At 37.5% G+C, this 18587-nt stretch overlaps 1 protein-coding gene across 1 annotated transcript; it reads right to left on the bottom strand.

Moving 5' to 3' along the window:
* Positions 1–1644: 1644 nt before the first annotated feature.
* LOC122281680 (O-fucosyltransferase 29-like) lies at positions 1645–17113 on the bottom strand. Its single transcript, XM_043093413.1, has 9 exons — positions 16512–17113; positions 16265–16355; positions 12609–12685; positions 12327–12415; positions 12016–12205; positions 11540–11721; positions 10000–10102; positions 6950–7278; positions 1645–2437 (listed from the first exon to the last, which is right to left on the bottom strand). Exons 1-9 carry the CDS (start codon positions 16818–16820, stop codon positions 2065–2067), a joined length of 1743 nt encoding a protein of 580 aa, XP_042949347.1. The 5' UTR covers positions 16821–17113; the 3' UTR covers positions 1645–2064.
* Between the last annotated feature and the right edge of the window lie 1474 nt (positions 17114–18587).

Genomic DNA, 18587 nt, shown 5'->3' with positions numbered 1-18587 from the left:
GGGCGGGCAGGGCTCAACCCCGCCCCGCTTTTCCCCCGCCCCGCATTTTATATTTATATTTATAAATATATATATTTTATATTTATAAATATATATTTTTATTTTACAAATTGTATATATATAATATATTACAATTTGTTAAACTTGTTCACAAGAATCACAAGAGAGTGAGACTTGTTCATCACAAGCTTACAGTAAGTCCCACATTGCTCAAGTAAGACTCTTGTATGGCCTTAGAGTTCTATATAAATGAGGCCTAGGGTGCCCATGGCATATGCAAGCTTGTGATGAACAAGTCTCACTCTCTTGTGATTCTTGTGAACAAGTTTAACAAATTTAAAAATTAGTAACAAGTGGGCGGGGGGCGGGGCGGATGGGGTGTTCGCCCCGCCCCCCCGGCACCAGAGCGGGGGGCCCCGCCCCCGCCTCACGGGGGCGGGGGGCGGATGAAAAATTGATCCCCCGCATCATGCGGGGGTGGGGTGCGGGGAAGGGGTGCACCCGCCCCGCATGATGCGGGTAGCACCCCTAGAAAACGTGCTATACTACTTCTGTTTAATTAAATAAATACTTTAGGAACAACTTTAATAATTATTATGTTATATAGCTAAGTATTTTTTGAAAAATGAAAGCTAAGATTTATGGGCTAGTATGTGCCCAAGTAAAATTTAAGCCCATGTAAAAGAATATATAATTATTTTTTGTGAAAGTATAACCAAGCAAAACCCGATTATAAAACCCAAATCCAAATTTAAAGGTATCACCCAGCCCAAAGTGTCTTCTGCCATGGTTTATATATTAATGGCAATAATGTAAAAAACTTCAATACTTTGGCATCCATTAATTTTGCTATTAAAAATACATTTTAGTCAGTGTTCTAAATAAATAAGAATACCCTATGAAAATTTATTTGAGATCAGCTCATCCAAACTTGAATCAACTCAATTTGCTTATGAACACAATTTTGTTCGACCCTTTTTAAGTTGTATAAACTATAATTGAGTATTCATTAAATTTTATAATATTAGCGTTTTAACTTTATAACGAGTATTTGAAGTATTTAAAAAATAAAAATTAAGAGAATCATATTCATGTGCATTACTTGAGTCCTAGGCTTTGATATAAGTGCAAACAATTTTTAAGAGCCACATTCTATATATGAAAGGTCAATGAGTTGTCTGATATATGTGATGGAAATGCATTACACGGGTTCGTTAAAAAGGACTTCATGTTGTATTTGTACAATCTCCAGAACTTGTTATAAAAAATATATAAACATAAACATCGAAAGTTCGTTAAAAATTTAGATAATGTTTCAAGAAATAATACAAAATATCAAAATAGCTCATGAATAAATCAAACTCACTCGAAAAATAAACATAAAATAAGGTTATGTTATGAACTCAAACTCTACTTATATATTTGAATAAAATTTAAATCAACATAATTTGACCATTCATGCTCACTCAGACTAACTTGTTTACACTCCCTAATTTTAAGCAGTGACCCAACACAATGAAGCAATCAATTAAATTAGTGATATAATCTAGTGCAACGTCCAAATTGTGCAGAACCGTGGGGTACGTAGCCCATGTTAACCGATACATCTACTTATACACTGAATTAATTTGTAGAAACTGAAAATTAAAGTAGCAACACGATAAACATTTTGTTAACCCAATACTGCAGTTGTTATGTTTCTAGAATACCCTCAGCTATGTACCTAAGAGAAACTGTCTATACACAATTGCAGCTCATCGTTCCTTTCACGCCTATACATGGACCATAACGGTCAATTTAGCAATCCAAACAGAGATAAAGAACAGCAACTAGATGTCTTGGTCATGCTTGAATGCTGTTCTGGGTAAATTTAGCCCTGGCATGACAAATCAAAAACATGCCATACTAGAAATGAAAGGGCGGGAAGAGCCCCTCCATCTCTGGTATATATTTAGAACCAATTCCAACTGCCACATTACCTTGGGAAATTTCCTTTTTTTCCCATCTTTCCGCCATTCCTTTGTTCCTCATCTCCAATCATCTTAAAGAAATGCTTAGTCTTCACTATCTACCCAGGCCGTCAGCTCTTGAGCCATGTTTCTCTTTTTTAGTATTAGTAGACTCGCTTGCTTGATTCTTATCATCGTACGCTGATTTAATGTTTGTTTCAGATCCCATGGCAACTTGATCTGAGAGATGATACCCATTGTAGATGGTGCCATTATCATTGAACGGTTTCTTGCAGATACAAGAGTATGGAAATTCCTGAAACTCTCCGCGTCCTAGTCTCATCTCATCTGGATCTCCCATGAAGCCTCTTTGGCATGACTTTACCTTTCTTGCAAATGTATCCCAATCCATCTTATGCCTTGCCATGAACAATGCACTAAGCTTCTTTGCATTTGGTCTTATAGTCCTCTTATGACCCATATACCTCCTTTGATACATGAAATGTAATTAACAAAAAATAGTTCAGAATGTACCAATACAAGAATATACTAAACAAGCAGAACATTCAACAACAAATAGCAAAATAAAGATCAGGATTACAACAACAACAATGACAAGATAACAAGCAAAGCAAAGTCTCGAGTTCTGTCTGTTGTAAGGTAAAATCATGGGTTTCAAAAGTAGCCTTATCAATCAGAAACTAGTCATCTCCACATCCACCAACAAACATGTTCCATAGTTATTTAAATCTAAAATATAACACTTGCAACTGGAGGGCACCTACCCTCCTTTCTCACCATTTGTGCCCTATTTGCATCTCGTGAGGAATCAAGCAATCCAAAGTATATCTAAGATAACAGCTAATGGTATTGAGATAAAGCTTGATAACTTAGACCTGGGTACACAATCAAATGAAAACCTAAACTGAGGCTTAAGTCTTCTTTTTTTATTATAACAGCAAGTAAATCTAGGAAAAGTTTTATATGAAAAGGTCTACTTGAGGTCATCAAAATGTAACAAGGTCCCATTTTTTCCTCAATATTAAAAACAGAAACGTTCAAATTTCGTCCTTAAATATTTTGATTATGAGCAACGTTGCTTTTCCTCTAAATTGATGACACCCTCACCTGGATTCATCATGAAAGATGTACTTATTCCATCAAATCGCCCTATGAAATTGACCAGCAAAGCAAAATATCTGTGAGTGGCCCCTTAAGCAAGGATGATTGGAAAATCTTTCGGACCGCCAAAACCCATGATTGACACCCCATCTCCTCTGTGGAAAGTTACCTGGGGTGCCCTCCAAGTCAAAATTGCAATTGGTCGGTTCATTCAAGGCATAGACATAGCACCTATTCACCAATTGTCACCATGCAAGAGTACTTTGGAGGGAATCAAGCTGGCCTTTCAAATCCACACCTTAGTTGCCACTCCCATCTCTGAATGAATAGTCATTCTCAACCTGACACCTACTCTTATGGGTTGTTTGGATGTTGAGATGAGATGGGATGAGATGGTTTCATCTCATCCCATGTCATCTCAACATCCAAACACCACTCAAACACACACTTTTCATCAAATCATTACCTAATCATTACAACCTTTCCAAACTTCCAAACAATTCAACTTTTTCAAATCCCATAAACAAAAATTATATTAAAAAATTATATTCTAATAATATTTTAACTTTATAATATTTTTCTTTAACTTTTTCTCTCTCATTTTCCGAAACCCCATAAAACATCATAACTCAAACAATTTCACTACTATTTACAGATTTCTCATATTAGCTCATTCCCCAAACATCCCTTAATATTTATCCCTATGACGCCTATTCTTTATCTTGTTTGCAGCTGTGGCAATGGATATGACATGGCTCCTACGCAATCAAGTCTAACTTGGCCAATCCTTCAGATAGGCCTGCTACCCACCCTCTATGAGCAGGTAGTTGACCTATCCAGCCCAGGCACCCACCCCAGCCCCTGCCCTAGATCCTGTCCATCCATCCCCGTTGAACAGGCAGGCGGGTGGGCTGCTCAGCCTATTTTCCCAAACCTCATATAAATCTTTCCAAAGTCAAAATCAACCAAATTCCAGCACAAATTTTCTCACAATAAAAATAACAAACCCAAGCAAAACATTGATCTCATCCAAGGACTCAGATCTGAGACAAATGTCTCAAATCTGACACCAACGGCATTGCAGAAGACAAGACCCATGGCCACGGTATGGCTCCACTTCTCAGAGAAGATGTGACCCATAACCATGGCCAAAGGCCAGTTTGAGTGGCTTTGTTCTCATCAGTCTATTTGAGTGGCTCTATGCTCATCAGCATTGCGAGTGGCTTTGCTCATTAACGTCATCGAGTGGCTCGGCTCATCACCATCGTCAAGGAAGAAGCAAGAGACTGGCAGAGATGAAAAGAGGATGAGAGGGTAGAGAAGAAGAGAAGAAGAATAAAGAGTGTCCACTGAAAATTAGGTTTTTTTTTAAAAAAAAAAAAATTCATACATGTCTGGTGGGTGAGCGGGTGGACTACCCACCAGCTATACATGTTTTTAAGTTAGAATCAGCCCGATGGCCCATTTGGTGGGATTGCCCACCCATATCCCAGCAGGCTGGGCGGGTGAACCCACCCCTACCTTCAGACAATTTGGCTTGGAAAATCAACTCAAAATAACTCATAGGGAGCAACTCGAAGTATGACAATCCTCACCCCGCTGCCCGCAAGCAAGGGCAACGGGCAGTCGAGGGCGTTATCGGTTTGGAATACTGTGATTGAGAAAATTGAGAGGAGATTGGTGGGATGGGAGAGAATGTATTTGTCTAAAGGTGGTAGGATTACTCTAATAAAGAGTACACTCTCTAACCTACCAACTTATTTTTTATCTCTTTTCCCAATACCAGCGAGTGTAGCAGCCTGTATTGAGAAACTCCAACGTGACTTCCTGTGGGGGGGGATGAGGAAGGAGTTTAAGTTTCATCTGGTTAAGTGGGCAGAGGTTTGTCGTCCTATCTCGGGTGGAGGGTTGGGGATTAGAAACCTAAGGGTGTTCAATCGAGCTTTACTAGGAAAATGGCTATGGAGATACACGACAGAACCAGAATCCTTATGGAAAATGGTGATTGAAAAGAAATATGGTGTTCTATGGGGGGATTGGTGCTCTAGAGAAGTAAGGGGGGCCTATGGTGTTAGGTCGTGGAAAAACATAAGAAGGGGATGGGGGGTGTTTAATCGCTTTGTTAAGCTACAGCTGGGTGTGGGCTCAAGGATAAAATTCTGGAGTGATGTTTGGTGTGACAATAGGGCCTTACAAGATTTATTTCCCTCTCTCTTCCAGATAGCAAATGCAAAGGACGTTTCAGTTGCAGATGTTGTGGAGACCTCGGGGGGACACATTCACTGGAACGTTACCTTTAGTAGGGCGGCCCAAGATTGGGAAGTAAGTTGCTTTGTTGATTTCTATAGCCTAATATATGCCATCAGACCAAACAGGCAGCTTGAAGATGTTATGTGGTGGAAGCAGGCAGCTAAAGGCTCTTTCACTGTTCGCTCATTCTATAAGGCTCTTACTATGGAGCCAAATGCTCAGTTTCCTTGGAAAAAGATTTGGAGACACAAAGCACCACCCAAAGTCTCCTTCTTTGTCTGGACAGCTTCTTTGGGAAAGATTCTCACAATTGATAACTTGAGGAAAAGGAGGATTATCATTACAGAGTGGTGTTGTATGTGTAAAGGAGGGGGAGAGTCGGTAGATCACCTTCTCCTGCATTGTGATACAGCCGGAACACTATGGAATGAGGTATTTACTCGACTAGACATGGCATGGGTTATGCCGAAGACGGTGAAGGCAGCTTTGGCGAGTTGGCCAAATTTAAGAGGAAGGCAACCAATCAAAGCAATGTGGAAGATGATTCCTCTATGCATTATGTGATGCTTATGGCAGGAGCGCAATGAGAGGACTTTTGAAGACCGAGAAAGATCTTTAGAGGAACTAAAAGTTATATTTTTCAGAACTCTTTGTAGTTGGGCCATAGCTGTGGATTTTAATGGCATGGTTTTTCATGATTTTCTTGTCTCTAATGTGCCTACCTAGTTAGGGCATTAGACTAGTGTAACTGGCTTTGCCTTTCTTTGATCAATATATTTATTTATTCATCAAAAAAGCATTATAAATGAAAAATATTATAGCTTTCCAAGATGCATCTTCTCCATTTGGGCCCAGCATATAGCTTATTGGCTTGGCTTTACTAATAAAAAAAAAAGCTTGTGTCAACCAAAAACTCATGTCCTTATTTATCCCCATCATGTCAGAACCGAGAACCTTGGTAAGACTCACTTACAGTATAAAAAACAAGTGACGAAGAAATTGTTAGTGAGGGTAGCTTTAATCTTAAAATGGATATATGTGTGTGTTTATAAGTAGAAACTCCCTCTTAAACATCAAGTATTATTGTATTTCACCCAGAGTACAAAAAATCTGTCAAAGGAGTCTCTTTTTGAATATTTTCTTCTTCTTTTTTCTATACGGAAAGGATGCAAGAGTTGGAATGGTGCTTCAAGTTGTCAGTCAACTGGAAGATTTTGAAGATGTGACCTAGTTTAGTTTATCAAATATCATCAGCAGGGTAATTGGAAGCCAGGGCTCAGAATCCATCTTCATGCTAACTAATGCCTAATTATTCCCTAGTAAAGACAAAGCCAAAAAACAAATCACTAGAAAATACTTTCTTGAGTTACCTGCTCAACCGTGATGTTTCTGCAATGAAATTATCATCCATGAAGTGAGCACATTTCTAATTATATTGATAAGTGACAGGTAATTCAAATCAGTGCATTAGTAATTATCACAGGAAAATAATGAGAAAATCAGTGTGTTTGTAGACCTCCCAAGTCATATCGACTATTCCCATGCCGTGTTTGATTAATGTAGTAGAGTTTGCCAGCATCAGCATTCTTGGAAATGATAAAAAAAAAAAAATGAACTGGATTTCTTACCTTCGACCAGCAAGAATCTTGGCCATATTTCCATTGTTATTAGTGACAAACACATCACTTTTGTCACAGACAATGTAATCAATGGCAGCCAGGCGGGAAGAGAATGGAAGAAAAGGTTTCAACTCTTCACCGGCGAGCATCTCCTTTGTATAGAAGTTTGGAAAGAGTTCCCTGAGAGGCCGCAGAGTCTCTTCTCCACCATATATTTCTCCAGATGCAACATAAAGGTAAGTGTCATTTGCAAAACCAAGTGCCCGCAGCATCAAACCCACTTCATGAGGAGTAAGTGGGCATTTCCCTCGCTTCCTCTCTCCCTCGGGGCTTAAATCCTGCATAAAAAAAAATAAAATAAAATTAAATAAAATTAAAAAAAAAAAAACACAAAACAAAACAAAAACAAAATATAATGGATAGCATGTATTTCAGATTAAAAAGGAAAATATGTGATCTTTTTTACAGGAAACTAGAAGTCACAACCCATACAAAACTAAGCATGTAACCTGACCCCCGACCACCCACATCCTCATTTATTAGAGCTATGTCATTTGACAAAGACCATTGTTGAAAATAGATTTTTTTTTTTAATAAGTAAAAATATTATATATATATATATATATCAATAGGACTAACCAAGAACACTGGACGTATACAAGAAAACGCCTAACCCATACTAGATAGCCCCTAATGACCCAAAAAGCCTGTGAAACACTACCCAAAATATTCCAAGCCCAAATTGGAATGGAACACACCTCCCCAACCCCAGCCCCTTGTTTCCCATAAAACTTAATCCTCTACCCGAAAATCCCACTACGAGAACGTCTTCACAATGCCCTCCCTTTAGTCTTCCCTTGACTTGAGCTACCTCCCTTAGCATCATAGTTGATCGCCCATGAAAGACGCTTTAACTCCCTGCTTTTCTTAAAATTTGATTTGGTTTCAAGCACGTGGCTTGCCTCAATCGTAGTGAGTAGTGTTCTAAATTCGTCTTCATATCCTCCATGTGAAAGCCCCAGAATTTGTTGAAACCCGTTAACTTTATTCAAAACCCAATTCGATGGTGAACCCACTATATCGTTTATCGGAGGAAGAGAAATCAGGGGAACGACATTATCCCTAGACCCAATGCCCAACTGCGCTCGTGACTCTAAACCTTCCTCCACACGAGGCACCAACGACAAACCGATAATTTCCTTCCCGACATATGGTTGCTTGACAGCTATATAGTTGTTGTCCATTGTTTCTATCACCATTACAGGTTCCTCCCCTCCATCTACATTAGGGGGGAGTTCGGTCCGGTTCGGTTCGGTCCGGGGAGGTTTTGTGGACCGGACCGAACCTATTCGGTCCAGGGTTTTCTCACCCTGGACCGGACCAAACTCCCTCAGGACCGGTTCGGTTCGGTCCTATTCGGTCCGGTCCGGTCCGGTCGGTCCATTCGGTCCAAGGTTGACTTTTTTTTTTTTTTTTTTTTTTTTTTTTTTTTTTTTTATCTAATGACATTTTTTTTAATACTTATGTAATTATATTGTAATATATTTAATATATATATAGTATACTATTATATATATATATATTAGTAATATGCTAATACTATTAGTCTATTAGTAATAATACTATAACTAATAACTATATGTAATAATAACTATACTATAACTAATAACTATATGTAATAATAGTTATAGTGATAACTATATATGTAACTATATGTAATACTAATAACTAATACTATTAGTCTATTAGTACTAATAACTATACTAGTATTAATAACTATACTAGTACTAATACTATAACTAATAACTATATGTAATGATAGTAATACTATATGTAATACTATATTAAATAATAGTAATACTCTTATTACTAATACTCTATGTAGTTATAGTGATTTAATACATATTATAACTATAGTCTATATTAGACTATTAATATTTTTTTATACCATATATAATTATATAATTAATTATATACAACTATTTTATAAATAATATATATAAATATATTTTTTTTTAATTTCTATTCGGTCCGGTTCGGTCCGGTCCGGGGTGAAAAGCTCCCGGACCGGGACCGGACCGAATCCTCTCGGTCCCTTAAAAATTGGACCGGACCGGACCGGTCCCAATTCGGTCCGGTCCGGTTCGGTCCAAACAGTGCCGGTCCGGTCGGTTTTGCCGGTCCGGACCGGCCGATACTCACCCCTAATCTACATTGCTTGTATGTGCTCCACCCCCCGACTATCTTTGCAGTGCCACTTTGTCAAACCCTACTACTTCCTCAGGAGACATAGAACAAGTAGGGGAAGCACTACCTTCAGTTACCCCGTTTGCATCTTCTAAAAGAGGCTAGAAAGTTTCTTCCAAAGTACTCAAGAAACTCGAGGGACCCCCATTTTCTTCAATACAATGTTAAAAAAAATTGTTCATTTCCATATTTTTTTGTGCACTAAAGATAAAACACGGTCTCAGATCTTTGATATAAACTTGAGCCTTTAGGATAATTGGTGAGTTAAGACTTCACAAGCATGGTACTTCTAGTCATTGGACAACAAGGTAATGCATGCACTTTATAAAGAAAAAAATAGTCATAAAAGGAATAACCAAATTTTATAAATAAAAATACTCTATATAACTAAATTAGTATTATAGAATAAAGAGAATTTTAAAAGAGTGTTGATGTTAGCATTTTGATCTCTAAAATCTTGGCTGAGCAACTTAATCTTCTATCCCCTTAATATCCTTAGTTTATATGAGAAACCTCACAAACTTTCTTTGAGTGAATGGAGAGACAAAGGACTATCTTTATAGTGTGCTAAAGTAGAAGGGCATAAATTGATCAAACAAAATAGTAAATTTTAGGAAAACTAAAAGATTACTCATTTTAAATAAAAATAAAAATTTAATTATATACATTATTTTTCATTTATAATTTCAACATAATGATATATATTATTTAGTTTTTACTTAATAAAAACATAAATGGGAAGTGAATGATGTGGCTTTGAAGGAGCAAAGCTCTATGCTTTATATATATATATATAATGACAGCAATCTCACCGGTAATGTAGCCCATCGTTTTCTAATTTCACCAAGCTCATATCTCTCCTTTTCACCCCCACCATAGTAGCATCCAGAAAATGCTAGCATATCAGGTTCAAACCTGTCATCAAAACAGTTTCAATCAAACCAATGAATCCACGGAAAGAATATTCAATTTTATGTATAAATGTTTGTCTGTGGTTAAGGATGCATGCCTTTCTGAATGAATATGTTTGTTTAATATTTTTCTGTAGAAAGATAGGGTGCGGTGCACAGGACCGGGGTTTATTCTGTAGGGGTGGGTCCAAAGGGCTCTGCCTGGGAGAGGTTCCCCGACATCAAAAAAAAAATATATATATATATATATATATATTTTTCTGTAGAAAGATATGTGATTCAAATCCTTGGTAACTTGAAAGAACTTAAAATAGAAAAAACATGACAAAAATGGAACATTTTATCCAGCTATCTAAACAGAAAACAAACACAAGAGCACACTGCATGTGTAAACAACTACTGCAGGAGAGTATATAAGATGCATTTTAAATATATGAAGTAAAGGGTGGGAAGAAAGGTGCAGTCTCATCATTAGCTCTTCTGATTGAAATATTTGAATGTCAGTACCCAGTGCTAGGTACGGGCAATCTACAAATAATTCAAACTAGATATTCTCTGCATATAAAATATTGACTACATGAATTATAATTTTTAAGGTTTTATTATCTTGTGGCAGTAAACTCAGCCAGAAATTGAATTTTTTAATAAATGCAGCCCTGAAGAGTGTAATGCCTTAAAACAATCTTCAAAAAGGGGGAGAGCATTATGCAAAAGTAAATTCCAATAATCTACAAGGTGGTAACAATAAATCTGCAAACACAGCCTCTGATGAAAGTAAAAACAGAGTGGAGTTCAAAATGTCTAGATGCTCATAAAATCTGCCTTCCTCTTCCATATATGTGTGAGAAAGGATGGGCTGGAAAACCATTTGTTAAATAATAAATACAGTTGTATATGTATATATCAGAGCCGCATCCAAGCCAGCACTTCATATACACAGAGAAGTGTTTTATATTAGGTGAGCAAGCACCAAACAAAGCAAACAATCCCCACTTCCTTTCTTGTATTTCCATGGTTGTCAGACAAATCTATGTTAACCACCATAATCATTATGAGCATCCAACGAAAAGAATGGTTCTTTGTTTTAGACTTACTGCGATATTGATGAAAACATTATACCAATTGGTCAAGGTAAAAAAAAAAAAAAAAATGATCAAGGTAAATAAGGAAAGTTCTCAAATACAATGTAGGATATTTGCTTATTAATTTAATTAGAAAAATTGTTTTATCTGATTTTATTGCAACCTAAGAAACATTCTATTGACTTTCAAAAGGCAATCAAAGTGTTGTATAATATAAATAAATGAAAATACTGATGTGGGTTACATTGGTCACAAATGAGTGTGCTCTGTTTCAGCATCCAACCTCCAGGAACTCTACATGCCAATTAAATTTCAAAGTTAGCAGTCCAATCTTTTAACTGTCAGTTACAGGGACAAACCTCAAGTGAACTGCAATAAAACGTTTTGCCATCTCTTGCATTCTTAAAACAAGTTTTTGACCAAGCCCCTTTATGGGTTTTGTGAATCTTAAGGCACGATAATTAACACGGCAACGCAACTTTTGTAGCTCCTCATCAAGATTATTTGCAAGTCTATAATCAAATTTTGTCAATTGCACAACCTGCGAAATTTCCCAACTGTTAATTGCCTCACTGCAGCAAACCATAACCAAATCAGCGTAAGTAACTTTAAAAGACCAGTTTAGATCAGGGATTATAAAATTAGAAAACATTACCATAACACCACATTGACAGTTATAGAGGATTAAACACATTTCATGTCAGAAAAATCAAAGATCTTGAACTTGAAAGACACTTGAGGTTGTGCTGAAAATGATTTTGAAACCAAATGTTCGATTATGCCTATATCAATCAATTTAAAAGCATGCCTTGCAAATTGAGTAAAGTGGCCTTACACGTCTCCTCAAGAGTAAAGGGAGAACTTGATCAAGATAATATTCAGGGGCAGACTTCCTTGGGACACGCATGGTATAAGGAGGTTTCTCCATTGATCGCATGACTTTATCAGGAACTCTTTTGACGATAGTCACATCTTTTGCAAGGGAAGAGATGAACCAATTAACATCAAAAATGTTGATGAAGTCACTGCATGTCAAATGAGGTGCTCTTGGTAAGATAGTAATAGTGAAGTTGAAATATCATCACAATCGTGGGGTAAACAATCAAAATCAATTAACACAGCTAAGGAATTAGAATCCCCACTTACCTATTATCCTTCCAATAAGAATGATGATCCAACTCAGGTACAACTAATGTAGCATTAAGAATGCGTGCAACAACTACAGCATCTGTTATCTGAGCGCAGGAAATATATTGTCATCTCCAAAGGCTAACATGTTAATTGTTTGGTAGCCCAAATTAATTAATTGAAACAAACAAGGAAGTGAAGACGCAAAATAATTCATATGTAGAGTTAATGAAGCAAATTTATATCTTCTACAAAAAATTTCAGGTGAAAATGTAGTACAACAAAAGATCTTTCACTTACTCCTGTTCTTTGTTGGTTCAGCCCTCCACTTGTTGCAATAAGCAAATAGCCATTTGATGATCGCTCATGAACAGCAGCTATATTTCATATTAGCAACATTAGCAAAGAAATATATGAGCATATAAAAGTATATTTCAGATGTCAAACTAAAACCAACCCCGATGTTGGGCATAAGTATTGTTAGAGCATCTATACACACCCACACCCAATTATTATATATTATAATATATAACATATATCATATATATGTATGTATGCATATGTATACACATGCATGTGCGTATAGATAGACAGAGTGGGAGAGGGGAGCAGATTTTCAGAAAACGTTAAAAAAGTGCAGCAGATGATTAAGAAAATAGTCCTATCAAACATGTTGGGTTGTATTAAAAGATGATCTTATGAAGGTATTCTAGGAATTTTATTCAGTTGGAAAGTTCGAGAAAAGCCTTAATGCTACTTTTCTTGCATTGATACCAAAGAAGGTGGGAGCTTCGGAGATTAAGGAGTTTCGGCCTAAAAGCTTAGTGAATGGGGTATACAAGATTATTTCCAAGGTGCTAACGAACCGCCTAAGTGAGGTAGTGGGGAAGATAATCTCAAAACCCCAAAAAGCTTTTGTAAAGGATAGACAGATTCTAGATGTGGTTTTTATTGCAAATGAATGCATAGATAGTAGACTGAAAGATGGCGTCGCAAGGATTATTTGCAAGTTAGACATGGAAAAAGTGTATGACCATGTCAATTGAGACTTCCTTCTTGACCTTCTGACGAGATGTGGTTTTGGAGAGAGATGACGATTATGGATTTGGTGGTGTATAACAACGGTGAAATTTTCAGTTCTGATAAACGGAAGTCCAACTGATTTCTTTAATAGCACACGAGATTTAAGACAAGGAGATCTGCTGTCCCCATTACTCTTTATTATTGTGATAGAGGCATTGAGCAGAATGATATCGGCCCTGGTTGCGAATGGTTTTGTGGTTGGTTTCTCGATTGGATCCCCAAATAGGGGACTTATTAACATTTCTCATTTGTTATTTGCAAATGACACTCTTTTCTTCTGTGAGGCTGATTATAACCAGGTTCAAGCACTGAAGGCCTCCTCCTATGTTTCGAAGTAGCATTTGGGCTGAAAATTAACTTGGACAAATCAGAAATGGTGCCTATTGGAGGGATATAGCATATTAGACAGTTGGCTAGTATTTTGGGGTGTTAGATTGCCTCACTACCTATGACTTATCTTGGACTTTCGTTGGAAGCCGCTTTGAGAGCGGTTTCATTATGGGACATAGTGATAGAGAAAGTAGAGAGGCGACTAGCAAGTTGGAAAAGAATGTACCTGTCAAAAGGTGATAGGATTACCCTAATCAAGAGTACATTATCTAACCTACTGACCTATTTTTTGTCCCTATTCCCTATTCTAGCAAGTGTGGCGCTTCATCTTGAGAAATTTCAAAGGGACTTCTTGTGGGGTGGGGTGGTGTGGGGGAGGAATTCAAATTTCACATCATCAAGTGAGAGAAGGTATGTAGCCCTCTCTAGAATGGTGGTTTGGGCATTAGAAATTTCAGATCTTTTAATTGAACACTACTTGGAAAGTGGGTCTGGCGATACCATAAGGAATCAGAAGCCCTTTGGAAGATGGTAATTGAGAGCAAATATAGAGGTTTGTGGGGGAGTTGGTGCACAAAAGAAGTAAGAGGGGCATATGGAGTGGGATTGTAGAAACATATAAAAAGAGGGTGGGAGGTATTTAATTGTCACACTAGATTTCGTCTAGGAGAGGAAGCTAGAATTAAATTCTAGTATGATATGTGGTGTGGTAATAGTGCTCTAAAGGATTCATTTCCCTCACTATTCCGGGTTGCAAGAGATGAAGATGCTTCAATGGCAGAAGTCATGGTGAGATCGGGGGAGCAAATTCAATGGAACATCAATTTCAATAGGGCTGCACAAGATTGGGAAATGAACAGTTTTGAAGCCTTTTACATCCTTCTGTATTCCATAAAACCGAGCAACTCACATGATAGGCTGTGGTGGATACCAGCAGGTAAAGGTTCTTTCTCGGTTCATTCTTTTTAAAAGTCCATCACTCAAGAGCCTCATACTCAGTTTCCATGGAAAAAGCTTTGGACACATAAGGCGCCACCTAAAGCAGCGTTTTTTGTATGGACTACTTCCTTGGGCAAAATCCTCACAACCGATAATTTGAGGAAATGTAGGGTGATCATCGCAGAGTGGTATTGTATGTGTAGGAAGGGGGTGAATATGTGGACTATCTCCTACTACATTGTGAGATAACTAGAGGGTTATGGAATGGGGTCGAGGGTTATGGAATGGGGTCCTTGGTAGAGTAGACTTGGCTTGGGTTATGCCTGAGACAGTGGTGGCGGTTTTGGCCAGCTGGATGCAATTGAGAGGTATTCAACAGATTAAAGTTGTGGAAGGTGATCCCTATATGCATCATGTGGTGTTTGTGGCAGGAACACAATGATCGGACGTACGAGGACAAAGAGAGATTGATGGAGGAATTGAAAGCTTTCTTTATTAGAACTCTTTGTACTTGGGCTATTACTGTTGATTTTAATGGCTTAGATTTTGATGATTTTCTTATCTCTATTGCTCCTACATAGATAGGGCAAACTATACATTGTATCAGGCTTTGCCTATTCTTTTTTTTTATATATATAAGTAAATTTGCCTATTCTTTGATTAATATGATTTGTTTACTCACAAAAAAAAAATTAAAAAAAATGGTCCTATCATAACAGCAGAAAAATGGAAAAAAAAATACTGCTGTAGAGTTAGACTGCCAATTGTGCTGAAACATAGCATCAGAAAATTGTTTACATTAAGATGAGTATTAACAACAATACACATCACACACAGCCGCATTGAGTCAAGAACATGTAATTTTTTTAAAGACAGCAAGAAGAAGAAACTCAGCTTGTTTGACCAGAAAAGAATTTTCCATAAAAAAAAAAAAAAAAAGACTAACAAACAAACAAACAAAAACAAACTTAGGTAAAACTTCACTTTGCACCCATGAACTACCACTCATCATCTAATTTACCCTCCAAACTTTTCCTATCAAAAACTTACCCTCCAAACTTTCAATTTTAGTAAATAGCACCCCAAAACTACCAAAACATTGCCTATTAAAAAATAGCAAAAAATTGCATGTACCCTTATCTTGAGAAAAAGGAAATAATTCGGGAAATTGTACTTAAGACTGATTTGCATGTGGCAAATACTTAAATTGAAAGTTTCGAGCCAACACTAAAAAGGGGAAATAATTCAGTGGTGCAAACTGAAGTTTTCCCCATAAGCTTAAGTGCATTTGAGCAACCTTCCAACTAACAACATGAGGAGCAAGGGTGGTAAATTGCATAGTAGTTCACTTATGAAGAAAACTCCTTTCTAACATGAGTGGTCAGGTAGAACTCCCTCATTGCATCAAAAGAATATGATACCTAACCAATTATCCCACTATGACTTATAAAACCAATGTTACAATATATAATTATAGCTAACAGAATGGTACTTACAACAGTAGTAGAGCATTGCAGCACATTGATATGTACTAATATAGCTCCAGTAGTTTAAGTAATTACGGTAAAAATCTTCCAATGAAATTAAAAGTAATAATAACTTACGAGCAAAATGCCGCCCTCGCTCGCTACAGCCATAGAAATTCTTTGAATATTTGGATTCCCATATATCAATTGGCTCACGCCGACCCCCATCCTTTAATTTTCCACAAATAAAAAAGATTAGCGTAATGTCACAAAAGCAAAAATCTTCAAGGTTTCAAAACTGGCAGAGCTAATTTCCCATAAATAAATCCCAAACCAAAGCATTTCAATTCAAGTTAAACAAAGACGGTAAAAGAAGAATTTTTACCAGCCTAGAGTAGAAGCTTCGGTTGACAAAGCGCTGAGAGCACCATTCAAGATCAGAGGCGACGTGGCCAGTGAAGAGCGAAATCAATCCCAAGCCGAAGAGCATCAACCCGCAGACGAGCGACCAGGAGATCGGCTTCCTCTGAAGCGGCGTCGTCGCAGTCGGTCTCCAGCACGCTTGCAGCTTATTGGCATTATCATCATCATCATCATTATTCTTGCCGTTGCTACCGTACCCGTTCAGGTTCTGAAACAGAGCCAGCTTGTTTGCCGATATCAAGCTTAACCTCCAGGCCTTGGAGACGCCCATCAAGACCTAGATTCAGCCAATCCCCGGATTCCACTACATACTTAACCGAACCTCCATTGCAAGAATCTGAGTCGGAGGTTCGGTGATCATCAGAGCGGGAATGAAGTAAATGCGGAGGTGAGAGGTGGGAATGAATCACTGTGAGGGAGTGAACGAGAGAGGTTTCGAATGAGGTTTGAGAGTCTGAGACTTGAGTGAGAGACAGTGAGAGTGTGTGAAGGACTGGAGAGTGAAAGGGAAATGTGGAAGAAAACGGAGAATGTAACAAACCCCAACCCAACAGTGGCTTCGCTGACACCGTTCCGGGTAATTGCTTTTTTTTTTTTTTTTTTTTTTTTAAAGGGTTCCGGGTAATTGTTGAATTTCTTTTCTGGGCAAAGTTGAAAGGAAAATTCCCTTTGCTGCCTGGGCTTGGCTGTCCATTTTGACCGCCGTTTAAAAAGAATTTTTTTTTATTTAATAATTAAGAAAATAATTTTAAGATTTTTTTTTTATTTAGTGAATAACAAGTTGAAATTCTAACGAAAACATCTATTCTATTTTTTAGCCATAATTTGTGGATGTTTTATTTCCGAGCAATGTTTTAAAATTTTTTAAAATTATAAAAATATTCCTCTTAAAATAATATTTTTTCTCATTAATAAGAGGCTTGCACTAGGCCTGCAACCCGGCTTGTTTCAACCGGGTTTGAATCCGATCCGATCCGAATAATCTCATTTAAGGCGCCAAATCGACCCAGACCAACCCGAAGAAAATCAAATCGGGTCGAACCCGTATAACCCAACCTTTAAAGGCAACGCCCTTTCTGTGCTTCCAGAAACCAATTAATTCCCTCACATAAACGATTACTCTTCCTTTCATTCACTCACAGGAATGACTTGGACTCTTGGGATTGAAGGAGATCTCGAGCTGAGAAGTGAGGCATCCCCAATCTTCGACCTGCCCAGCACAAACTCGCCAATAAGAAAACTACAGGCTACGAAACCCAACAGCAACAGCGGCAGCAGCACCCGATCCTTTGATTCAGCCCCCAAAACACTCTTTAAACAGCGGTGTCTAGATCTGTAAGTTTATTGGCTGGAAAATACCCTCTTCTCTGCATAGCAAAGTCCCTCGGCTCTGATCTTGCATTTTCCTCTTTTGCATTTTGCTTTTTCGCGTTTTGCTGTTTTACATTTTCCTTTTATGCATTTTCTGCTTCTCTGCATAGCAAACCCAAATCTTTTTTCACTATTTTCTATTTCGTTGCATTTTCCTTTTTGTGAATTTCTTTTCATATCGTTGGCCAGAAGGACGTGGAGCTATGTTGGCCAGAAGGATGTGGAGTCGTCGCCGGAGGGCCTGAGGCTGAATGGGCGGCTATTGGCTAGGGTTTGAGGACTTAGTCGGACGGGTTGACACCAATTAAACAAACCCGTTATTTAGTTGGTTGGAGGCCCGCTCAAGTAATGATCCGATAAAATCTGGGTCGGTTCAGAAAATCTTAATCGGATCCATCAGGTGTTCGGATCATATGCACACCCCTAGCTTGCACATATAGTCTCTAAGCAGAAACTATAAATAGAATTTCTTTTTATTTATTGGCTCAATTTAGACAATGAAAATATTTTATTTTATCTTATCATTAAAATTCTCTTAAATTTTTATATAAAATATAATAAATAATTTAATTTTTTCAAATCTCTCACAATAATAATAATAATAATAACTAATATTTTAATAATATTTTATTTAATTTGTAACCTTCATTCAAAATCATCTTACCCT

Source organism: Carya illinoinensis, chromosome 11 (genome assembly GCF_018687715.1).
Source record: "Carya illinoinensis cultivar Pawnee chromosome 11, C.illinoinensisPawnee_v1, whole genome shotgun sequence".
Taxonomy (NCBI): domain Eukaryota; kingdom Viridiplantae; phylum Streptophyta; class Magnoliopsida; order Fagales; family Juglandaceae; genus Carya; species Carya illinoinensis.
Note: the sequence above shows the minus strand (reverse complement) of the source record. Positions and strands in the feature narration are given on the sequence as shown.

Excerpts from the sequence above, each read along its gene's own strand:
- LOC122281680 (XM_043093413.1), bottom strand. The coding sequence starts at position 16,820 with ATGGGCGTCTCCAAGGCCTGGAGGTTAAGCTTGATATCGGCAAACAAG. Across the intron at positions 16,356-16,511 it reads GAAGCTTCTACTCTAGGCTG|GATGGGGGTCGGCGTGAGCC; the intron begins GTAAAAATTCTT and ends GGAAAATTAAAG. Across the intron at positions 12,416-12,608 it reads TGAACCAACAAAGAACAGGA|ATAACAGATGCTGTAGTTGT; the intron begins GTAAGTGAAAGA and ends TCCTGCGCTCAG.